The 21,316-nt window shown below is 42.6% G+C and overlaps 1 protein-coding gene across 1 annotated transcript in view; it reads left to right on the forward strand.

Moving 5' to 3' along the window:
- Nucleotides 1-6,034: 6,034 nt before the first annotated feature.
- Nucleotides 6,035-21,316, forward strand: part of tnfrsf1a.L (TNF receptor superfamily member 1A L homeolog) — a 31,627-nt gene continuing 16,345 nt past the window's right edge. Inside the window, exon 1 of the mRNA XM_018225065.2 lies at nucleotides 6,035-6,465. Within this exon, the coding sequence (XP_018080554.1) occupies nucleotides 6,403-6,465 (63 nt within the window). The 5' untranslated portion in view covers nucleotides 6,035-6,402. The remainder of the gene's footprint in view (nucleotides 6,466-21,316) is intronic.

Raw genomic sequence — 21,316 nt, forward strand, 5'->3', positions numbered from 1 at the left:
CCGCCATACACATACTGTAGCCATGTTGGAAAATAAGGAGAAGGAAGACAACTCTCCATTATTGTCGGAAAACTTTATCCTGTGCAAATGACCTCAAAAATATGGAAATAGCCAATGGCAGCTTCACAGTGATAATGAGGGAGTGTAGGGTATAGTACATTGTCCTGGCACTAGAGTCCTGCAGCGGGTACCAGCGGGTTATCCGGAAAAAACCGGGTACCCTGCGGGATGAGGGTAGGATTTTTGGGTAGCCGGTCTCTTCTGTATATCTTATCTTATAGTGTCTATATTTTACTCATCTTAGAATTTTACAAAACTTTTTTTCGGTCTCCGCCCACTTTTGCTGATGCAGCAACAGCACTTCCTGTTTAATGGTGGTCAACGGGTTGCAGATTGGGTTGTGGATAAGGCAGTTGCGGTCAGGTAGCAGATTCAAGTGGGTAAATGTGTGGGTTGCGGTTTGGGTCGCGGGCTGCGGGTTTGGGTCTCAAAATGGTTCCACTCAGAACTCCACCTGGCACTACCTGACACTCTGTCCATTGCTATCAACATATGGTGCTGAGCCCTACTATTCAAACACTGTGTAATGGAATGAACTCAGTGGCATAGAGAACAATTACTCGGTTTGATACTGTCCCTGGGGTTTCCCTGAATGAACTGTGTGGCGCAAGGCACTTATGGCCACTGTCATCACTATACTCTAGGCTTATAAAATACAGAGGTGCCCAGTGATCTCAGCCATTGTAACAAGGGCTTAGCTTTGGTACATAATCAATTGACATCACAGGAATTTACTCACAAGGTGGCTCAATGGGTGGCACCACTGCTTTGCAGCACTTGGATCCAGAATTTGATTCCGATGTGGGCACTAACTGCAAGAAGTTTTCATGGTCTCCTCGTCTTGGAATGGGTACCCTAGTTTCTCCAGTACACACTCATTTAGGTTCATTGGCTCCTAATGAAACTGACCATTGCCTCACTGAGATAGGAACCTTAAATTGTGATCTTCACAGGGACTGGGGCTGAGGTTTATATCTCTGTAAAACTCTACATAAAATGTGTTGGTGTTAAATCAATAAATGATGATAATATTAAGTATATAAAAAATAAGTATATTAGAAATGAGAGGATTAGGCCTGACCCATGGGGCATTTTCTATTTCTAGGTGTGTGTGTTGTGAGTAGTGTGTGAGTGAGTGTACCTGTGAGTGCATGTTGGAATGACTCCAAGTTTTAATGGCAAACCCATGAGTGTCCTCAGATCTGGCACACATTAACCAGTATGAGTGCACTGAAGTCTGGCACAATCTCCCTATGTGACATACACTGCCCAGAGTGCACTCAGGTCCAACACATTCTAGCAAGTGTGAGTGAGCAAACCTTTGAGTGATTTTAGACATGACACGTGCCCCCCCCCAAGCATGAGTGGCCAAATCTGTGGGTAATTATAGGTCTGGCAAACGCTCTCCAGTATGAGTACACTCTGGTCTCATACTCTCCCTAGTGTGAGTGAACTTAACTTAAGGCCAATTCTCAGTGATTCTCAAAGTCCATGATACTTTCAGCAGACATGACTGTACTCACCCTAATACCAAACATTGGTATACTACCGGCCTATGTATCACTGCCTTTCTACTCATGCCCCCTCCATTATAGATACTACCAGCCTATGTATCATTGCCTTCCTACTCCGGTTCCCTCCATTCTAGACTACTACCGGGCCATGTATCACTGCTTTTCTACTCCTGTCTCACCCATTCTAGGCTACCTATGTTTCTCTGCCTACCTACTCCTGTCGTCTCCATTCTAGATACTACCAGCCTATGTATCACTGCCTTCCTACTCCTGTCCCCTTAATTCTAGACTACTACCAGCCTATATTTCACTGCCTTTGTACGCCTGTCTCCCCTTTTCTAAGCTACTACCAGCCTATGAATCACTGCCTTCCTATTCCTGTACTCACCATTCTAGATACTACCAGTCTATGTTTCATTGCATTCCTACTCCTTTCTCTTACATTCTAGGCTACTACCAACCTATGTTTCACTGCCTTCCTACTCATGTTTCCCCTGTTCTAGGCTACTACTGGCCTATGTATCACTGCCTTCCTACTCCTCTCACGTCCCATTCTAGGATACTACCAGCCTATGTTTCACTGCCTTCCTACTGCTGTCTCCCCCATTCTAGGCTACTACCAGCCTATGTTTCACTGCCTTCCTACTCCTTTCTCCCCCATTCTAGACTACTACCGGCCTATGTACAGTATCACTGCCTTCCTACTCCTGTCTCACCCATTCTAGGCAACTACCAACCTATATTTCTCTGCCTACCTACTCCTGTCTCCTCCATTCTATATACAACCAGCCTATGTATCACTGCCTTCCAACTGCTGTACCCTCCATTCTAGACTACTACCAGCCTATCACTGCCTTTCAACTCCTTTCCCCTCCATTCTAGACTACAACCACCCTATGAATTCAGGATTGGGACACATTTCACCACCACTGTAAGATTTGGACTAGACCAAACTGCTAAGTTGGTGATACCCAACTATAAAATGCTGTTGACTCTGCCCATCCAGCCCAAACCAGCAGCTTACTGGGCCTTTTGACAACCTGCCAAACCAATATGTGGCTGGAAATGATCCAGTGATCTAGTGGCAGTTTAGAAATCCCATTGGCTGAGGACCACATTGGTGCATTGATGAGGCTCCATAAGGCTGCCGCATGTCTTGTTTTCCTGATGTGTAATTCGGTCTAGAGATGGCCAGACAACTAGATCTGCTCGTATGGTGATCTCCTCAAAAGAGCAGATATTTGTCTGATTTAGTCATCCAATCGCTTGGCCAATACAGTCTGATCTGATAGTTTCAATAGTCTATTTATCCTTTCCTCAGCTTTTAAAGTTGTGCACAAAACAAATGAAGTCCATTGTCCGTGGCAAAAATAGCTCCACTATGTGCCAGGCTGTAGGACAAGATGCCAGTAGAAGAACTCAGTCAGACAATACAAAGTCATTTTGTTTCTCACAGTAATTTCTATAGAAGATATACAAAAGCCCTCATATTTATCTCATATTTATCTCATATTTATCTCATAATTATCTCATATTTATCTCATATTTATCCCATAGTTATCTCATTTTTATCTCATTTTTATCTAATTTTTATCTCATATTTATCTCATATTTATCTGTGCTCGCATAACTCAAAGGCACAGGGCCCCATAATCTGTTACAGTCAGTCTCCTCCTCCCTCTACACCTGGGGGAGCAGGTCTGTCTTGCACAGGAGCAAAAAAAGTGAAATATGAAACCTTGGCTAATGAATAGAACGAGTCAGAGATTTGTATCTAAATGAATAGCAAATTCCTTTGTTTAATTAATGTAAATACCGTAAGTGTTTTATCAGATTCGTTATGCTGTATATTTAAAGGGGTGGTTCACCTTCAAGGTAACTTTTATTATGTTATAGAAGGGCCAATTCTAAGCAACTTATCAATTGGTTTTCATTATTTATTTTTAGAGTTATTTGCCTTTTTCTTCGGACTCTTTGCAGCTTTCAAATGGGAGTCGCTCCCCCCTTCTAAAAAACAAACTCTCTGTAAGGCTACAAATGTATTGTTATTGTTACTTTTTATTACTCCTCTTTCTGTTCAGTCCCTCTCCTATTCATATTCCAGTCTCTTATTCAAATCAGTGCATGGTTGCTAGGGGATTTGGATCCTAGTTACCAGATTGGTTAAGATGCAAATAAAAGAGCTGCTCAATAAAAAGATAAATAACTAAAAAAAAACAAGAAAAAACAAGAACCAATTGCAAATTGTCTCAGAATATCACTCTCTACATCATACTAACAGTTATCTCAAAGGTGAACAACCCCTTTAAGCCTCTGTGCACCCTGCTCTACTTTCATTTCCTTTTGTTTTTCTCCTTTCCTTTTGTCTAAATGGGAATATTAATCCAGTATTCTACTTTTTTAGTTGGCCAATGTCCTATGAAGATCCTGTTGGCTCATCAAGAAGTGTGAAGTCACAGGTCAGGAGGAAAGTTGGTGGGATTTGGATGAACCCATGGATAGGGGATTTGATATAATGCTGTGGGTCTGGTCATGCACATGCAGAGCCTTTTTTATTCTGTTGGGGCCCCATTTTACTTATAGGTAAGCTTCGCTTCACAGAAGGGGCAAATTCACTAAGCCGCGAAGCGCCGAACGCTAGCGTTAATTCGCTAGCGTTTGGCATTTTCGCTTCTGCGCAAATTCACTAACGAACGCTGGCGTAGTTTCTCTAGTGTTACTTCGCAACCTTACGCCAGGCGAATCTTCGCTAGCGACGAAACTACGCAAATTCACTAACTTGCGCAGTGTACTGAACGCTACCTTTTACGCTAGACTTCCTTCGCCACCTCAGACCTGGCGAAGCGCAATGGAGTAGATAGGGATTGTTTCAAAAAAAGTCAATTTTTTTTCTAACTCCCAAAAAACGCTGGCATGTTTTCTACATGATGGCTGATAGGCTGAAAAAGATCAAAATTTTTTGGGGCTCCCCTCCTTCCCCCCTACATTTCCTGACTCATGGCAACTTACCTAGACAGTGGGCACATGTGTAGGCCAAAATAAAATTTTTATTTGCTGATTTGAAGTTTTCTAGGCATTTGTAGTGCAGATACGTGTTCCTCCATTGAAATTTGAATTTCGCGCCGTATGCAAATTAGCCTTCGCTAGCGTAACTTCGCTTTATATAGCAAATCAACGCTAGCGCAACTCCGCAACCTTACGCTACCCCTGTGCGCAACTTCGGATTTTAGTGAATTTGCGGAGCCCTGGCAAAACTACGCCTGGCGAAGTGCGGCAAAGTGCGGCGAAGTGCGGCGAAGTTACGCCTGGTGCAACTTCGCATCTTAGTGAATTTGCCCCAGAGTGTCCAAGCCAATATTTGGCCCCCCCTGGGGAGGGCCCTGCTTAATTTTTGGTGGTGGCTCTGCTCTTCACTACTAAAAAGTGTCATGACAGGGATCCAACCCGGCATGACCTAGCGAACCAATGTATAACATCAGTGGGGTATCAATAGTTGGATAGACTATGCAGATTTTCATTCATCCAGGTCATGGTATATCTAGTATAGGTCAATCTAAAAACAACTAGACTTGCTGAGTAATCAATGAAGACGTTTCACTACTCATCCGAGCAGTTTCTTCAGTTCAACTGACTGGTGTGGGAAGTTCTCGACATATAAACTCTTCCACCAATCCAATCACAACGGCCCATTGTAACTCTTCAAATAGGTGACGTCTGAAGAAATTCACAGAGGTGTAGATTCTGTGTAGTTACTGTGATAGGATTATCCAATGTGTCATGCAACTCCTAGAAAGGAGAATAGGCTGGTTTTGCTTCCAATAAGGATTAATTATATCTTAGTTGGGATCAAGTACAAGCGACTGTTTTATTATTACAGAGAAAAAGGAAATCATTTTGAAAAACTTGGATTGTTTGGATAAAATGGAGTCTATGGAATTCTGTAATTTGGAGCTTTCTGGATAATGGATCCCATACCTGTACTCATAGGTGTCTCCATACCCTCTATGCTCCTTGCTCCATCAGTTATATATAAAACCACCCCAATTATTTTTATCCTGTCTCACTTTGTTATAGTTTCAGGTCCCCCCACCCTCAATTCTGTCATTCTTTGCCCATTTGTTATATCTACAGGTTTCACCCCCTCTGTTATACTTACAGGTCCCCCCCAAGCTCTGCGAGTCTGTCTCTCCTTTATTTCTATTGTATACAGAGATCTCTTCCTGCTCTCTGTCCTTCTGTCTCTTACACTTCTCCTTTCTATTTACTTTTTTCTCCCTTTAGTGTTGGAATTTGTTTTATTTACAGGTTTCTCCAAAACCCTCTTCTCTCTCCCTGTGATTCTCTCTAGTTCTCTCACCAAGATCTTTATCTGAGTTGCAGTCTCTCTGCCCTGCACTCTCCCTCCCCTCCACCTTTCTCACTTCTCAGCAGCACCCAGCACTCCCTTTTGGTGTCATCACTTCCTGAAACTCTGCTTTACTTGAATTCAGGAAGCTTTTCCCCCTACTGAGAGAGACACCGAGACGGGAGGGGAAGGGGATTGGACAGTCTGAGTGACACCAGGCAGAGGGAGATACAGCAGCAGCCGTCAGAGAGTCAAGTAGAGAGACAGATAGAGACCACTATAAAGAGACCCCTGAGGATGTGCAGCTCCCATAGGTGCCACTGATCAGAACTGCACAAAAGCTGAATAAAGGGGAAATTGCCCAAAGAGAACAGACTTTCCTTGGCACCAGCTGGTGAGAGAAGGGCACAGAGTGAATGTGACAGCTCTAAAGAGGAGACGTGGGGCATTGGACAGTAACAAGTCAATGATGAGAAAAGTGAAATGATTTATTGTCTTAAAATAATCCCAGGGACCTGGAGGATGACTGGCCACCTGCTGCTTATGGTAAGTCTTATAGTGAGTCTGGGTTGCCAGCCAGCAGGTGTGTGGGATTGGCAGAAGAGCTTGCAGTTTATATTTCTATCCCTGCAAGGGTTAATCAGGGGCACTTAGGTGAAGATGACTCGCTGAAGCCTTGGGGAGGAAATAGAACTTCCTTTAAGACTTGGAGGCAACTTAAGACAGGAGGTTCTTTACGGGCAAGATGAAGCTAATGGGAAAATTGTCTTTGATGGCCAAGGAGGGGGTGCTCTCTAGAAGCCAAAACCCTTTTGCGGACAGATTGTGTTGGGTGCAGAGGGAAAGCACACAACAAAGCAAAAACTTTAATGGCTTCTACAAATGTATCATATTTTCTGGGAAAGGGCTGAACCTGTGGGGTATTGTGTATAGTAACACGAGGCAGTATTGGGTGTTCAGAGTAAGGCAAGGACTGTGTATAGTAAGGTGCTATGGGTGCCACTGGGACCAGCTTGTGAGAGAGGACCCTGCACCCTGATACTAAATGCCTTGTGCTGGTGGGTGTCTGTGTAGTTTGTGTTTCTAAACCAGGGAACTCTGAGAGCTATAGTTTTACAACAGCTGGAGGTAAAACATTTTGTCATTTGGGACTTTTGCTTTGGCCACAGAGCCCCGTGTGAAGCAAATTCCTTCCCTGTATGGCAATACCCAACACTTCCAGCCAATCGTAAACTGTTAAAATATACACGAAAATTTCCCTTCCTACTTTTCTTCTCTTTCCCTTTCTCTGGTTCTTTGTTGAAATCTCACTGCTGATTACAATGTTGTTTCATTTTATATTGAAAAATCAATAAAAAATCTTAAATATTAAAAATATACATAAAATAATCCAGAACATAAACATAAACACATGTATGTACCAGTCATGCCCAGCGGGTGGCCCTGTCGTGCTCAACCGTGGCTCCTACATTGGTCTGGTGAATAGACAATTTAATGCATATCTTTTCTAAAACAACATGATATTGTCCTATCACCAATAGTCAGGGGCTCCAGAAAATGTCAACCCTTTAGAAGCCATGCCACTAAAGCTCTTTATTAGGGGGACTTTTAGTGGCATATGTATCAAAAGTTGATAAATATGCTCCTAAAATTCCTATACAACTGAACAGAGAGTTTGGGAACTTCCCTGGTGAACTCAATTGTGACTCTAATAAATTTGCCAATAGGATCCCTGGTGACAACATGCACCAGGGTGCCAGCACTGTCAATTCTAAGTTTCCAGATTCCTCTTTGTCCCTCTTTTTGGTAAGTAAGGCCATAGTGAATCCTTGTGGCTGACTGCCCTGATCTTATGACCTGTCTACTGATCACTGCTATTGCCTGCCCCCTGTCCTATCTGACTGCCAGCTGATCACTGCTATTGCCTGCCACCTGCCCTGTATGACTGCCAGTTGATCACTGCTATTACCTGCCTCTTGCCCTGGCCTATCTGACTGCCAGTTGATCACTGCTATTGCCTGCCTCCTGCCCTGGCCTATCTGACTGCCAGCTAATCACTGCTATTGCCTGCCACCTGCCCTGGCCTATCTGACTGCCAATTGATTACTGCTATTGCCTGCCACCTGCCCTGTATGACTGCCAGTTGATCACTGCTATTGCCTGCCTCTTGCCCTGGCCTATCTGACTGCCAGTTGATCACTGCTATTGCCTGCCTCCTGCCCTGGCCTATCTGACTGCCAGTTGATCACTGCTATTGCCTGCCTCCTGCCCTTTATGACTGCCAGTTGATCACTGCTATTGCCTGCCTCTTGCCCTGGCCTATCTGACTGCCAGTTGATCACTGCTATTGCCTGCCTCCTGCCCTGTATGACTGCCAGTTGATCACTGCTATTGCCTGCCTCTTGCCCTGGCCTATCTGACTGCCAGTTGATCACTGCTATTTCCTGCCTCCTGCCCTGGCCTATCTGACTGCCAGTTGATCACTGCTATTGCCTGCCTCTTGCCCTGGCCTATCTGACTGGCAGCTGATCAATGTTATTGCCTGTCTCCTGCTCTAGACTGCCAGCTGAACAACATGTGATAATGTAAAATTGTTAAAAAAATTTTTGGAAATGTATCTCTTTTTTCAACTTTTTGGGGGCCTACAAAAGCAGTGATTAGTTTGCAGTCTGATAGTTTAGGGCAGGCGGGAGGCAATAGCAGTGATTGGTAGACAGAGCAGGGCAGGCAGCAACAAGGATCCATTATGGCCTCCACTGACACCTTCAGTGTCACCCGCTCAGCTAGTGAGGCCCAGTATCTCAAAAGATATGAGAAAAATAATTGAGAAAGTAATTCATTAAATAGCCACTACCTTTATCACATATGACTGTCCTACCTTAAAGGGATCTAAACTAAAATTAAAAAATGAATTGATGACTTCTGCAGTTTACATAAGTGTTTCTATTTTTAATGGTTTCTGAGATATTAGCACTTTAAGACCGCTGATAACGAACTTTTGGCTCAACAGCTCTCGCTAACCCAAGAGTAATCTGACTATTCATATGCAGAGACGGGAGCACTTTATTTCTGTAGGGAGGGTGTGTTGTAACCTTCACAGGCTTCAATGTCTTCTGAACTGAATCACTGACCTAGCGGCCGAGAGTCTGTAATTCCCCAGCCAGCTAAAACCAACGCAGGCGACAGGGTTCATTCTTTATAAAGGGGGGCTTTGTAGGCACAGTTACAGCAATTCTCTGTTTAACTCTTTATGTGCCGGGGAAAGTAGAATCAGTGCCCACATGTCAGCGCTGTAGATCCTCAACTTCTGGGTTTCAATTTGATTTGCTCTGCATTGTGTGCTTTTCTTGCCACACACCATATGGCACACAAGGGGTTAAATCTTGGAACAATTTCATACAGTACTTTGGTAGATTGAGAAATAGTTGGGAGTCCGGGATAAAAATAGCAGATTAGCAGCTTGGAGGGGTACCAGGAATTCCCAGTGTCACTGGAGTGCCATGAAAATATTTGTGTGCTTGTATAGGGTAGTGTAATAAATTGGATCTGTAACAGTTCTTTCCTTCCCTGCTTTATGGCAGCTGAGATTCTAGCTATCTGTATAACAGAACATTCTGTCCCAGTGGCTGCACAGATCCTATCTGATCCCTATTGTAAGCAGCAGTCCTGTCCTGCTTTATGGCTGAGATTCTAGCTATCTGTATAACAGAACATTCTGTCCCAGTGGCTGCACAGATACTATCTGATCCCCATTGTAAGCAGCAGTCCTGTCCTGCTTTATGGCAGCTGAGATTCTAGCTATCTGTATAACAGAGCATTCTGTCCCAGTGGCTGCACAGATCCTATCTGATCCCCATTGTAAGCAGCAGTCCTGTCCTGCTTTATGGCAGCTGAGATTCTAGCTATCTGTATAACAGAGCATTCTGTCCCAGTGGCTGCACAGATCCTATCTGATCCCCGTTGTAAGCAGCAGTCCTGTCCTGCTTTATGGCAGCTGAGATTCTAGCTATCTGTATAACAGAACATTCTGTCCCAGTGGCTGCACAGATCATAGTGATTAAGATAAGAAAGCTCAGCAAGGAAATAGGAAAGCTTACAGCAATTATAAAATATCAGTATGCAAATGATACCCACATACCAAAACCCAACTTGAACTCGCAGGTATATTAGTTCCGCACGTTTTATCTTGTTACAAAACTTCCTCGTGTTTTGGCAGTGAAGTCGGTGTTTAATGTCAGGTTTAGAATGTCATGTTGCCTGTCAGGTCGACCAATGAGTGACAGTTTAGCCAATTATGTCAGCTATGCAGGACCAGTTTGGCTTTAAATTGTTTAGGAACTTGGCCCAAAACCAGAGCATGACAGGGGCACATGACCATATTGATCCATCTTGAGAACGGGGATAATTGGAAACTGGTTTCTGGCTCCCACCTTCAGTTGCTTTCAGTTACCCACCCCTCTGTTATATGTCATGTTTTTATTGCCACATTTCACTCTGTTTTCATATTTCTGCTTCCCCAATCATTTTCATCTCTTATCATCTTCTTTCTCCGTGACCTATCTGTAAGCTGGTGGATAATGATGGTTGAGGTAGAGCAGGACCTTCAGCTCTTGGTGAAAGAGAGAAAGGCTTGGAATAATGATAAACCCACTGATGCCTGGGCTTAATGAGGTTCTTCCTCTGGGCTAAAACACAGGGAATTACTACTAAAGGCTGGAGATTTGGGTTAAGACTTGGGGTGCAACACTGGAGTGAAGCCATTGCTGAAAAACAGGATAGTATGACATTACTGTAGGCCACAAACGTGGATGGTTGGATTGCAGTTCTTTCGGCACAAGGATGTCAGTAGGGTGAATAGTTCGGTTGGCTGATCTACCCCTATTCATGTAAATAAATGTCATAAATTTAAAGATCTACTCATTTGGCAAGGTCACCAGACAAGCAGATCTTTTACTGAGGTGGTTGAAATTGAGTTGAGACCCGATGGTACAGGCAGACAGTCGGGGTGAGGACCAAATCAACCAGCCTCACACATACAATATGTTTTAACCTGTCCAATTGACCCCTAGTTGATTTTCAGCCCAATATCAGTTGACCACGAGGTTTGAGTATGGCCACCTATAGATAAGTATAAGAAAATTCTCACCACCGCACTCCTGTGTATTTACTCCTCTGCTTCCAGTGGTGCTGGGTCTCCGTGAACCCGGCCAGGTCCCTGTAGTCAAATGAAGTGAATTACGGATCCGCACACACTATATCTTCAAGCAGATGGGGATTGACCCCAGTTTATTGTGCAACCACTATTGTGCATTTTAGTGGTTGCACAATAAACTGGGGTCAATCCCCATCTGCTTGAAGATATAGTGTGTGCGGATCCGTAATTCACTTCATTCACCTATAGATAAGGACATGTCCCACCTAAATCAGGAACACTGGGGAGGTATGTAATCACATGTATGGTGTTTGGGTATCCAGACACAAGTTATACTTTAAGTACTATAAAATACTTGAATTATTGCATAGTTTCCTATTCAAGGGGGAGCTTGGGGTGTGATTGCCTTGTGCTCCATTAGTAAGTGTTCATCTGGGCTCTGCCTTTCTGCAAACTCAACCGAATGGCAAAGCATAGGAAACTGGAACCATTGTATATTTCTACAAATTAAACCTTTATAGTCAGGCAGGATAATCCTTGATATGCTTGAAAGAATAAAGGAATGCAAATTTGGATTACAAAGGAGAAATAATGAAATATGTATTACCGCTCTATGGCTACGCGCTGAAAAATAACATGGACTTTTTTGATTTTGTAACTTATTTCATAAGATCTTTTGCATCATAAGAAGAGGGTCTCATCATTGCTGACAACATTATTAGTCAGACTACACAGAAAACAGATTTACCTGCAAATACAACAGAAACCTTGTTGCAGTTAGTGCAAATATTGAAGATAAAGTTCTTATTCAACTGCTTTATATTTTTCAAGGTTTTCCAATTATTTGCTGTTATTTTGCTGCTCTTTAGTCAGCCATATATAGTCTTCTCCCCACGCTGATTGTGTATAAAATAGATTTTTTTTCGTTTCTATCTAATTACTATGAAAACAATGGTTCATTTATCAGTATCTGTGAGCTTGTGTGATATAAATATGTGCTGCCTCTATGGGGACAACTATGGCACCTGCAGGGATAGGAACACAAAAAGCATGTTTATAGAAGAGACAATTTAAATGACAGTCAGAATTAAATGTTGCAAGGCGATCTGGTATATGGTGTGAGATTTTGTGTGGCCATTTTCTTTTTATGGCTCTCACTTGATGTTCTTGGTGGTTAGAGTTGCACCTCGGTGCTTCTGTCGGAGGAGTGCAGCCTGTATGACTCACACTGAGATGTGTGTTGTGGTTGCTCTTATCTGGAGACTTCTTTATAATGTCAACTGCTCACCCTTGGGACCAACCACCCCCTTCCCAAAACCCATTAAAATTCCATATGGGAAACTCATGGAGATGGTTTTATTTACAGTATATCAACACAATAAATGGCAACAATAACAGCTGATCTGTAACGAATAACCAAACCACAGTCCTCTTAATTGTGCCAGACTCTCTGCACCCACTTTCTTTGTGGCTAGAGATAGAGATGAGTGATCTGATCAGATACATGAGGTCCCACTGGGGCAGGTCACATTGGCTACTTAAAGAAACACAGTGGAAGCCATACATCCCGGTGGTCCAAGTTTAGAAGGGACTTGCAGACCCCAAGGCTCATCTGCACCTTAAAGGGATACTGTCATGGGAAAAAAAATTTTTACCAAAATGAATCAGTTAATAGAGCTGATCCAGCAGAATTCTGCACTGAAATCCATTTCTCAAAAGAGAAAAACAGATTTTTTTATATTCAATTTTGAAATCTGACATGGGGCTAGACATATTGTCAATTTCCCAGCTGCCCCAAGTCATGTGACTTGTGCTCTGATAAACTTCAATCACTCTTTACTGCTGTACTGCAAGTTGGAGTGATATCACCCCCCTTCCTTTCCTCCCCCCCCCCAGCAGCCAAACAAAAGAACAATGGGAAGGTAACCAGATAACACAAGATAACAGCTGCCTGGTAGATCTAGATCTAAGAACAGCACTCAATAGTAAAAACCCATGTCCCACTGAGACACATTCAGTTACATTGAGAAGGAAAAACAGCAGCCTGCCAGAAAGCATTTCTCTCCTAAAGTGCAGGCACAAGTCACATGACCAGGGGCAGCTGGGAAATTGACAATATGTCTAGCCCCATGTCAGATTTCAAATTTAATATAAAAAAATATGTTTGCTCTTTTGAGAAATGGATTTCAGTGCAGAATTCTGCTGGAGTAGCATTATTAACTGGTGCGTTTTGAAAAAAAATGTTTTCCGATGACAGGATCCCTTTAAGGTGCCTATAGATGCATCGATAATATTGTACAAAAAAATTTTCATACGATATTCGGTGCGTGTATGGTGGGAGACGAGCCGACCAATATCGGCTGAAGACTTGGATGTCGGTCGGCTTGTTGATCAGGCTGGCAAGAAAATTTTAATTGGGCACATTTGAAGGCACCGGAACATTGGCCATTGTTAAGGCGGCCATAGACACACCGCTAATATCGAACGAAACTAATTTTCGTACGATTTTCTGTGTGTATGGTGAGAGACAAGTCAACCAATATCAGCAGAAGACTTGGATATCGGTCGGCTCATTGATCAGGCTGGCCAGAAAATTTTGATTGGGCACCTTTGAAGGCACCTGAACATCGGCCATTGTTAGTGCTGAATCATCAGATACAGGTAGAATTCTCTTGTTTCTATATGTATATCTGACCATTCAGCTTTACACGTGTATTGAAACGAACCATCTTTCCCGGAAAGATCGTAATTGTAACGTCTATGGCCACCTTTAGATGTAACTTAGCACTTTCCCAACTCATGACCATAGGTCAGGAGGGCAGTGCTTGAAACTTACAGCGTCTTGATAGAAGTTTCATCAAAGAAAAGTTCTTTTCAGGGGCTACACTTGACAAATCGTAATATATCATGCATTGCTTGCTCATGGTCCATGGTTCAATTAGCAGAGATCAGTTAGCAAACATCTCACCAGCAGCCAAGAGCATACTGAGCATGTGCAGTGCCACTGACACTCATAGGATGGCCTTAACAAAATCCAAGATGGGAACAACTTTGAAGGGTTGGATCATTACTGTTATAGGACCTCTGGGCTGGTACAGTAGGTTCAGTATGTAGCATACAGTATATCTATCCAAGTTATTTTTTAGGCTTTACTTCTCCTTTAAAGGATATAAAGTGATTATAAGTTGTTAAATTTCCTTTATATACTGAACGATTGTTTTCTTTTCGCTCGAGGGCCTCAGTGGCTTGGAAAGGACATGAGTTGTTTACGTGACCATCCTGTTAACCACCAAGGTGTAAACTTCACTTTTGCGATTAGTCACGGGAAACACTGACTCCGCTGAGCTGTTGATAACGTGATAGTGATTCACTCCTTGCCCGCACGACATTGTTCAAGCATGTGCAGTGACTGCTCTTTGTGTGAACCACAAACTCCACAAAACAAAGTAGAATCGTCTCTGCATTGATATAACAGCGGCCACATATGGAATCCAGGTTCTGTGTGGCCAGTTAGTGATCACCACAGATGCACTGGATTCTAAGCAGCCAAGCAACATGTATCTAAATGAATTACTAATCAGCACGAGGGGGGATTTTATTTGCTTTAGATATTAATGGTGAGTCAGAAGAGCAGGCAGCGTGCCAGAACACACGAGTTAATTAATGCAGAAAAAAAGTATTTAGAAATAATATTTGATATGAACAAAATTAGCCTAGACATGGGTAATTGTAGGCTCATCATTACTATAAGATATTAGAGGGGTGATTCACAGTGATGGGCGAATTTATTCGCCAGGCGCGAATTCGCGGCGAATTTGCGAAACGCCCGCGAAAATTCGCGGTAAAAATTTGCTGCCGAAAAACGGACGACGGCGTCAAAAACGGGCGCCGGCGTCGGAAAAACGGGGCCGGCGTCAAAAACGGGCGCCGGCGTCAAAAACGAGACGCCGGCGCCGTTTCGCCCATCACTAGTGATTCACATTTAAGTTAACTTTTAGTATGTTATAGAATGATCAATTCTTATCAATCATTCAATTGGTCTTCATTATTTATTTTGGATGTTTCTTAAATTATTTGTCTTCTTCTGTCTCTTTCCAGCTTACAAATGGGGGTCACTGACCCCATCTAAAACAAATGCTCTTTTAGAAAAAATATGTACAGTTATTGCTACTTTTTATTACTCATCTTTCTGTTCTGGCCTTCTTACAGGCTGATGGGACACCGGGAAAAGACCCGGTGGGCCCCGGCCCTCCCCTGATCTGCGGGGCGCCCCAAAAAAAACCAAACTGCGGCATCACATGTTGGACGCATATGCACCGGCTTTGTGCTTGCGTGCCGCCATTAGCGAATACATGCGGGGGGCGCAGAGGTTTCGAACCCAGTGGGCCCCCCAATGTCCATTCCAACCCTGACTTCTTCTATTCATATTTCAGTCTCTTATTTAAAACAATGCATGGTTGCTAGGGGAATTTTGACCCTAGCAACCAGGGCCAGATTTACATAGCGGGCACCCCTAGGCCCGCTGACGTTCATCGCCCCCATCTCCTCCCCTTTATTCGAGCAAATTTTCATCATCCGGAGTAGAGCAATGGGGATTGGCGCACAAGAAATTTAAGAACCCAGCCCACTTGGCAGAAGAAACTTTAAATAAAGGTTGTGGTCCTGATTCATAACTTTTCCAGAATTTTTTGGATAAAGAGTTTATGGAGATCAAGTCTTCAGCTTGGCTGGCATAAAAGGAGTTAAAGGGATCCTGTCATCGGAAAACATGTTTTTTTTCAAAACACATCAGTTAATAGTGTTTCTCCAGCAGAATCCTGCACTGAAATCCATTTCTCAAAAGAGCAAACAGATTTTTTTTTTATTCAATTTTGAAATCTGACATGGGGCTAGACATATTGTCAATTTCACAGCTGCCCCTGGTCATGTGACTTGTGCCTGCACTTTAGGAGAGAAATGCTTTCTGGCAGGCTGCTGTTTTTCCTTCTCAATGTAACTGAATGTGTCTCAGTGGGACATGGGTTTTTACTATTGAGTGTTGTTCTTAGATCTACCAGGCAGTTGGAATCTTGGGTTAGGGAGCTGTTATCTGGTTACCTTCCCATTGTTCTTTTGTTTGGCTGCTGGGGGGAAAAAGGGAGGGGGGTGATATCACTCCAACTTGCAGTACAGCAGTAAAGAGTGATTGAAGTTTATCAGAGCACAAGTCACATGACTTGGGGCAGCTGGGAAATTGACAATATGTCTAGCCCCATGTCAGATTTCAAAATTGAATATAAAAAAATTCTTTTGAGAAATGGATTTCAGTGCAGGATTCTGCTGGAGCAGCACTATTAACTGATTCATTTTGAAAAAAAATTTTTTCCCATGACAGTATCCCTTTAATGTATAACTATGGTTATGGCGAGGGAATAAATGTTTCCAGACAAAAATAGAATCACGGAAAAGGGGATTCTTCTTAAAATCACATGGGACATTACTCCATTTACTACGAAGAACAGATAAAATATCAAAGTGGGGTTCTTGAAAAACTTAAATTTCTGGATTTGTGAATTTATTACCTTGAGAGATCCATTCAATAAGATATCTGGTAAGGGCTGATAAATTAAAAGCTCTAAAATCAGGAAGATTCAAGCCTCCGAGTTTAAATGGAGCTCTTAACTTGTGGAGAGCAATCTTTGCTTTTTTACCACGTAATTAATGCCGAATCAAGTTTCTTGACATCAGAGTGTTAATAAGCAAAGGAAGATTAATTAATGGGTTATCAACTTGGGGAATATCAAAGATTTAAAAAAAAAAATACCTGACGAAGGGGGAACGCCCCCGAAACGTTGTGACGCAATAAACGCACCAGAGGTTGCACCCCGGTTTGAATCGCTTCGTGTGCCAACCTGTTTTGTTTTTCACATTTGAGATTGGGAGGGCCGTCTCCCTTAGGAGCTGTGTAGCGAGCAGAAACATTTGAGAAAGGGCCTGAGTCTGCACGTGATCTTGTACAGATTAGTATCATACACATAATAGAAACATTCATCTACAATGGTCTGTAAAGTCACACATTCATTAATTTACTGAGGATTAAAAAAAATTAAGAGAGCTTTTTTGGCTAATAATTATTTTCAAGGAAAAAAGATGAAATGTTAAACTGGATGATATGAGTTTGTTTCCTGTGGGTATTAGAAGAAAAGCCTCCCAACCAAGGTAACCCAGGGGGAAGGGGAGAGAAATTGGCCGGATTTACAGGAAAGGGAAAGCAGAAGAAACATTTCCCGAGTAGCAGGACGTGGTACAAACAACACTGGGGGAGCATGAGAAACTTAATGGGACAGCGACTTCTGCTTTATGGAAATAGAGCAAATAAAGTTCTGTCTTGCATAAAAAAGGGCATTAACTCAAGGGATGAAACATAATTGTGCCTCTTTATAGGTCCCTGGTGAGGCCTCATCTGGAGTATGTGGGCAGTTTTGGACTCCAGTCCTTAAGAGGGATATAAATGAGCTGGAGAGAGTGCAGAGACTAAGTGCAACTAAACTGGTTAGAGGGAGGGAAGACTTAAATTATGAGGGGAGACTGTCAAGGTTGGGGTTGTTTTCTCTGGAAAAAAGGCGCTTGCGAGGGGACATGATTAGACTTTACAAGTACATTAGAGGACATTATAGACAAATAACAGGGGACCTTTTTACCCATAAAGAGGATCACCGTACCAGAGGCCTCCCCTTTAGACTAGAAGAAAAGAACTTTCATTTGAAGCAACGTAGGGGGTTCTTCACAGTCAGGACAGTGAGGTTGTGGAATGCACTGCCGGGTGATGTTGTGATGCTGATTCAGTTAATGACTATAAGAGGGACTTGGATGATTTTTTGGACAGACATAATATCAAAGGCTATTGTGATACTAAACTCTATAGTTAGTATAGATATGGGCAGGGCCGCCATTAGAAATCACGGGGCCCCGTACAACAAAATTTTTGGGGCCCCCTGGGCCCCGCCCACACTGACGACCAAGCTCCGCCCCATATCCCGCCCACATCGCAGTTAAAAGACCACACAGACATCAGCGCTAAAAAAAGTAACCCCCCCCCCCACACAAGTTGTAAAAAGCTATTGATGGTCAGGGCCCCCAACAAAAAAAATGTAAAAAAAACTAAAAAATAAACAAACATTGGTGGCAGGGGCCCCCTTCTAAGTTAAAAACAAATTGGGGCCCCAAAAAAAAATTTGAAAAAAAATTAATTTTTTTTTGAAAAAAAAAAAAACATTGGCGGCAGGGGCCCCCTTATAAGTTAAAAACAAATTGGGGCCCCAAAAAAAAATTTGAAAAAAAATTAATTTTTTTTTGAAAAAAAAAAAAACATTGGCGGCAGGGGCCCCCTTATAAGTTAAAAAACAAATTGGGGCCCCAAAAAAAAATTTGGAGAAAAAAAAATTTGGAGAAAAAAAAAAAAATGGTGGCAGGGGCCCCCTTACAAGTTAAAAACAAATTGGGGCCCCAAAAAAAATTTAAAAAAAAAATAATTTTTTTTGGAAAAAAAAAAAAACTGGTGGCAGGGGCCCCCTTACAAGTTAAAAAAATTTGGGGCCACCAAAAAGAAAATTAATTTTTTTTTTAAAAAAAAAACCCAAAAAAAAACAATGGTGGCAAGGGGCCCCTTACGAGTTAAAAAAAAAATTGGGGCCCCAAAAACAAAAGTTTTAAAAAAAAGATTGGTGGCAGGGGCCTATAGAATATTAAAATAATACATTGGTGGCCAGGGGATTAAAAAAAAAAAAAAACACAAACTGGTGTTCAGTAGAATTGAACTCATGGCTTCAGTACTTCAACTTCGCCTCCTTTCGTGACTTCGGGTCTTTTCACCGCTTCAGGACTTCGGCTTCGGCTGTTTTCGTGACTTCGGGTCTTTGCGCTGCTTTAGGACTTCGGCTTCGGCTGTTTTCGTGACTTCGGGTCTTTTCGGCGCTTCGTGACTTCGGGACTTCGGCTTTTTCCGTGACTTCGGGTCTTTTCGTCGCATCGGCTTCGGCTTTTCGGCACTTCCGCATTCGGCACTGAAGATTCAAGACGTACGGCTCGGGCGCTCGTAAGGGGGGCCCGGATCTTCAAAAAAATGCAGCGCTGCCGGGCCCCCCTTCATGCCCGGGCCCGGTACGCTTGTCCCCCCTGTCCCCCCCTGATGGCGGCCCTGGATATGGGTATATAGAATTTTAATTAAAAGTAGGGAGGAGTGTGTGTATGGATGCTGGGTTTTCATTTGGAGGGGTTGAACTTGATGGACTTTGTCTTTTTTCAACCCAATTTAACTATGTAACTATGTAACTATTAGGTTTGTGTTCTTCACATTTCAAAGTGATTTTATCTGTTTATTCTTCAAATAACCAGTTATGGTTTATACCATGATCAGGCTGGGCACCACCACCTTCATCTGAATGTCAGTCAATCTGTCCAGGCAAAAAAAAAAAATACAATGTTCTGAAGAAACTTTTCTGATGATGTAGGGCCTGGGCTCCCTACATCATCAATATATCCGTTTTATTACACAAAGGGCACTGCGTCATGATATCTGTAAATAGAATGAGCATTCATGAAAATAATCATAAGGGGTTGGTGTGGGACAAGGTACAAAGTGCTCATTTTTATTGCCCTGGATGCAAGTGAGGGAGCAGTAAGGAGCACAACAATGTATCCATCAAGGCTCATGCACTTACTGTACCTGCCCTGCTTGGGGCAATTGTTTCTGCAGTCTACTCTTGCACCTTAAAAACCTAGCACAGGTGTGGATGAATGTAAAGCAGTTTTTCATCCCACTAAGCAACACTACTGTGACACCAGAATTTTATGATAATCAATAAATCCATCTGTTAAAGCTTTTAGATGTGGTCGTTATCAAGATCAAAGATGGTTTTGTTTCCTTCTTTCAACATCTCTTACTGAATGGGCACAAGGTTTTACTGAACACGTGTTTGGATTCTGGGAGTTACACAATCATAGACAATTACTTTATGTAAATAAATAACCCGCTCACGCACTTAATTTCCTTATTATTCCTGTATAATGAGATGACCAAGCCTGGCTTTGTCCCATGCCTCGAGGCACCCACTCCCTCTGACACTCCCAGCTTTGTGAGAAGACAGTTGTATTAATAGAGCGTTTCCTGGTGCAAAATACACTCCAGCCTATGCCACATATAGGACAAGGGGTGTAACTACAGAGCGGTACTATAGGATTATAGAAGCAGGGAGGCTCAGGAAGTAATGGAGGCCCAGTGGGGCAATGACTAATAACATTGTTCAATATATATTTATTAAGAATGTCTAAAGGTGGCCATACACTATTAGCTTCGCTCATTTGGCAAGGTCCACAAACGAGTGGATCTGAACCCGATATACCCACTAACGGCTGGGCGATATCGAGTGAATCCGAACGTTCAGCCCTGGGGCCAAACGATCAGATTACAATGCTACGAATGGGCACCAACAGGTCGCAGGACAACATCAACTAGCCCATCCGGTCCTGGATTTCTGAAAAAAATCAAACCCTATTGATCGATATTTGCCCGATTTTTGGCCAGATATTGCTCAGGAGGACCCGTCAGGAGCCCACACACATGGGCAGATAAACTGCCGAATCAGTCTAAAGGACCAATATCGGCAGCTTTTATCTGCCCGTGTATGGCCACCTTTATTCCCAATATTTAGGGGCCCTAAAATGATTTCACTGTGGGGCCCAGTAACTTCTAGTTCCACTGCTGGTGAGGATTGAGAAATCTCCTACTACTTGTGGGGGCCATACAATTACTGCTACATCCCCCTGATCTCTCCCAGGTCACACGTGAATATCACTTGAGTTTAATTTGGGCCCTGGGCAACTTGAGGTGCTTACTAGTCAAGCAAACTGGGGCATTTAAATTAAATTAAATTAAAACTTTAAATTAAAAATATTTAAATTAAATTAAAAACTCGGGCATTTAAACTAGGAAAGCAAACTGGGGCATTTAAATTAAATTAAATTAAAACTTTAAATTAAAAATATTTAAATTAAATTAAAAACTGGGGCATTTAAACTAGGAAAGCAAACTGGGGCATTTAAATTGGCCTCTCAAGTAATGGGGGGGGGATCATATCCCAAATTCTGCACTGATGTATACATAGATCCTTGTACAGGTATGGGATCCGTTATACAGAAACCCATTATCCAGAAAGCTCCAAATTACGGAAAGGTATTCTCCCATAGACTCCATTTTATCCAAATAAT

The sequence above is a fragment of the Xenopus laevis genome, chromosome 7L, assembly GCF_017654675.1.
Source record: "Xenopus laevis strain J_2021 chromosome 7L, Xenopus_laevis_v10.1, whole genome shotgun sequence".
Classification (NCBI taxonomy): domain Eukaryota; kingdom Metazoa; phylum Chordata; class Amphibia; order Anura; family Pipidae; genus Xenopus; species Xenopus laevis.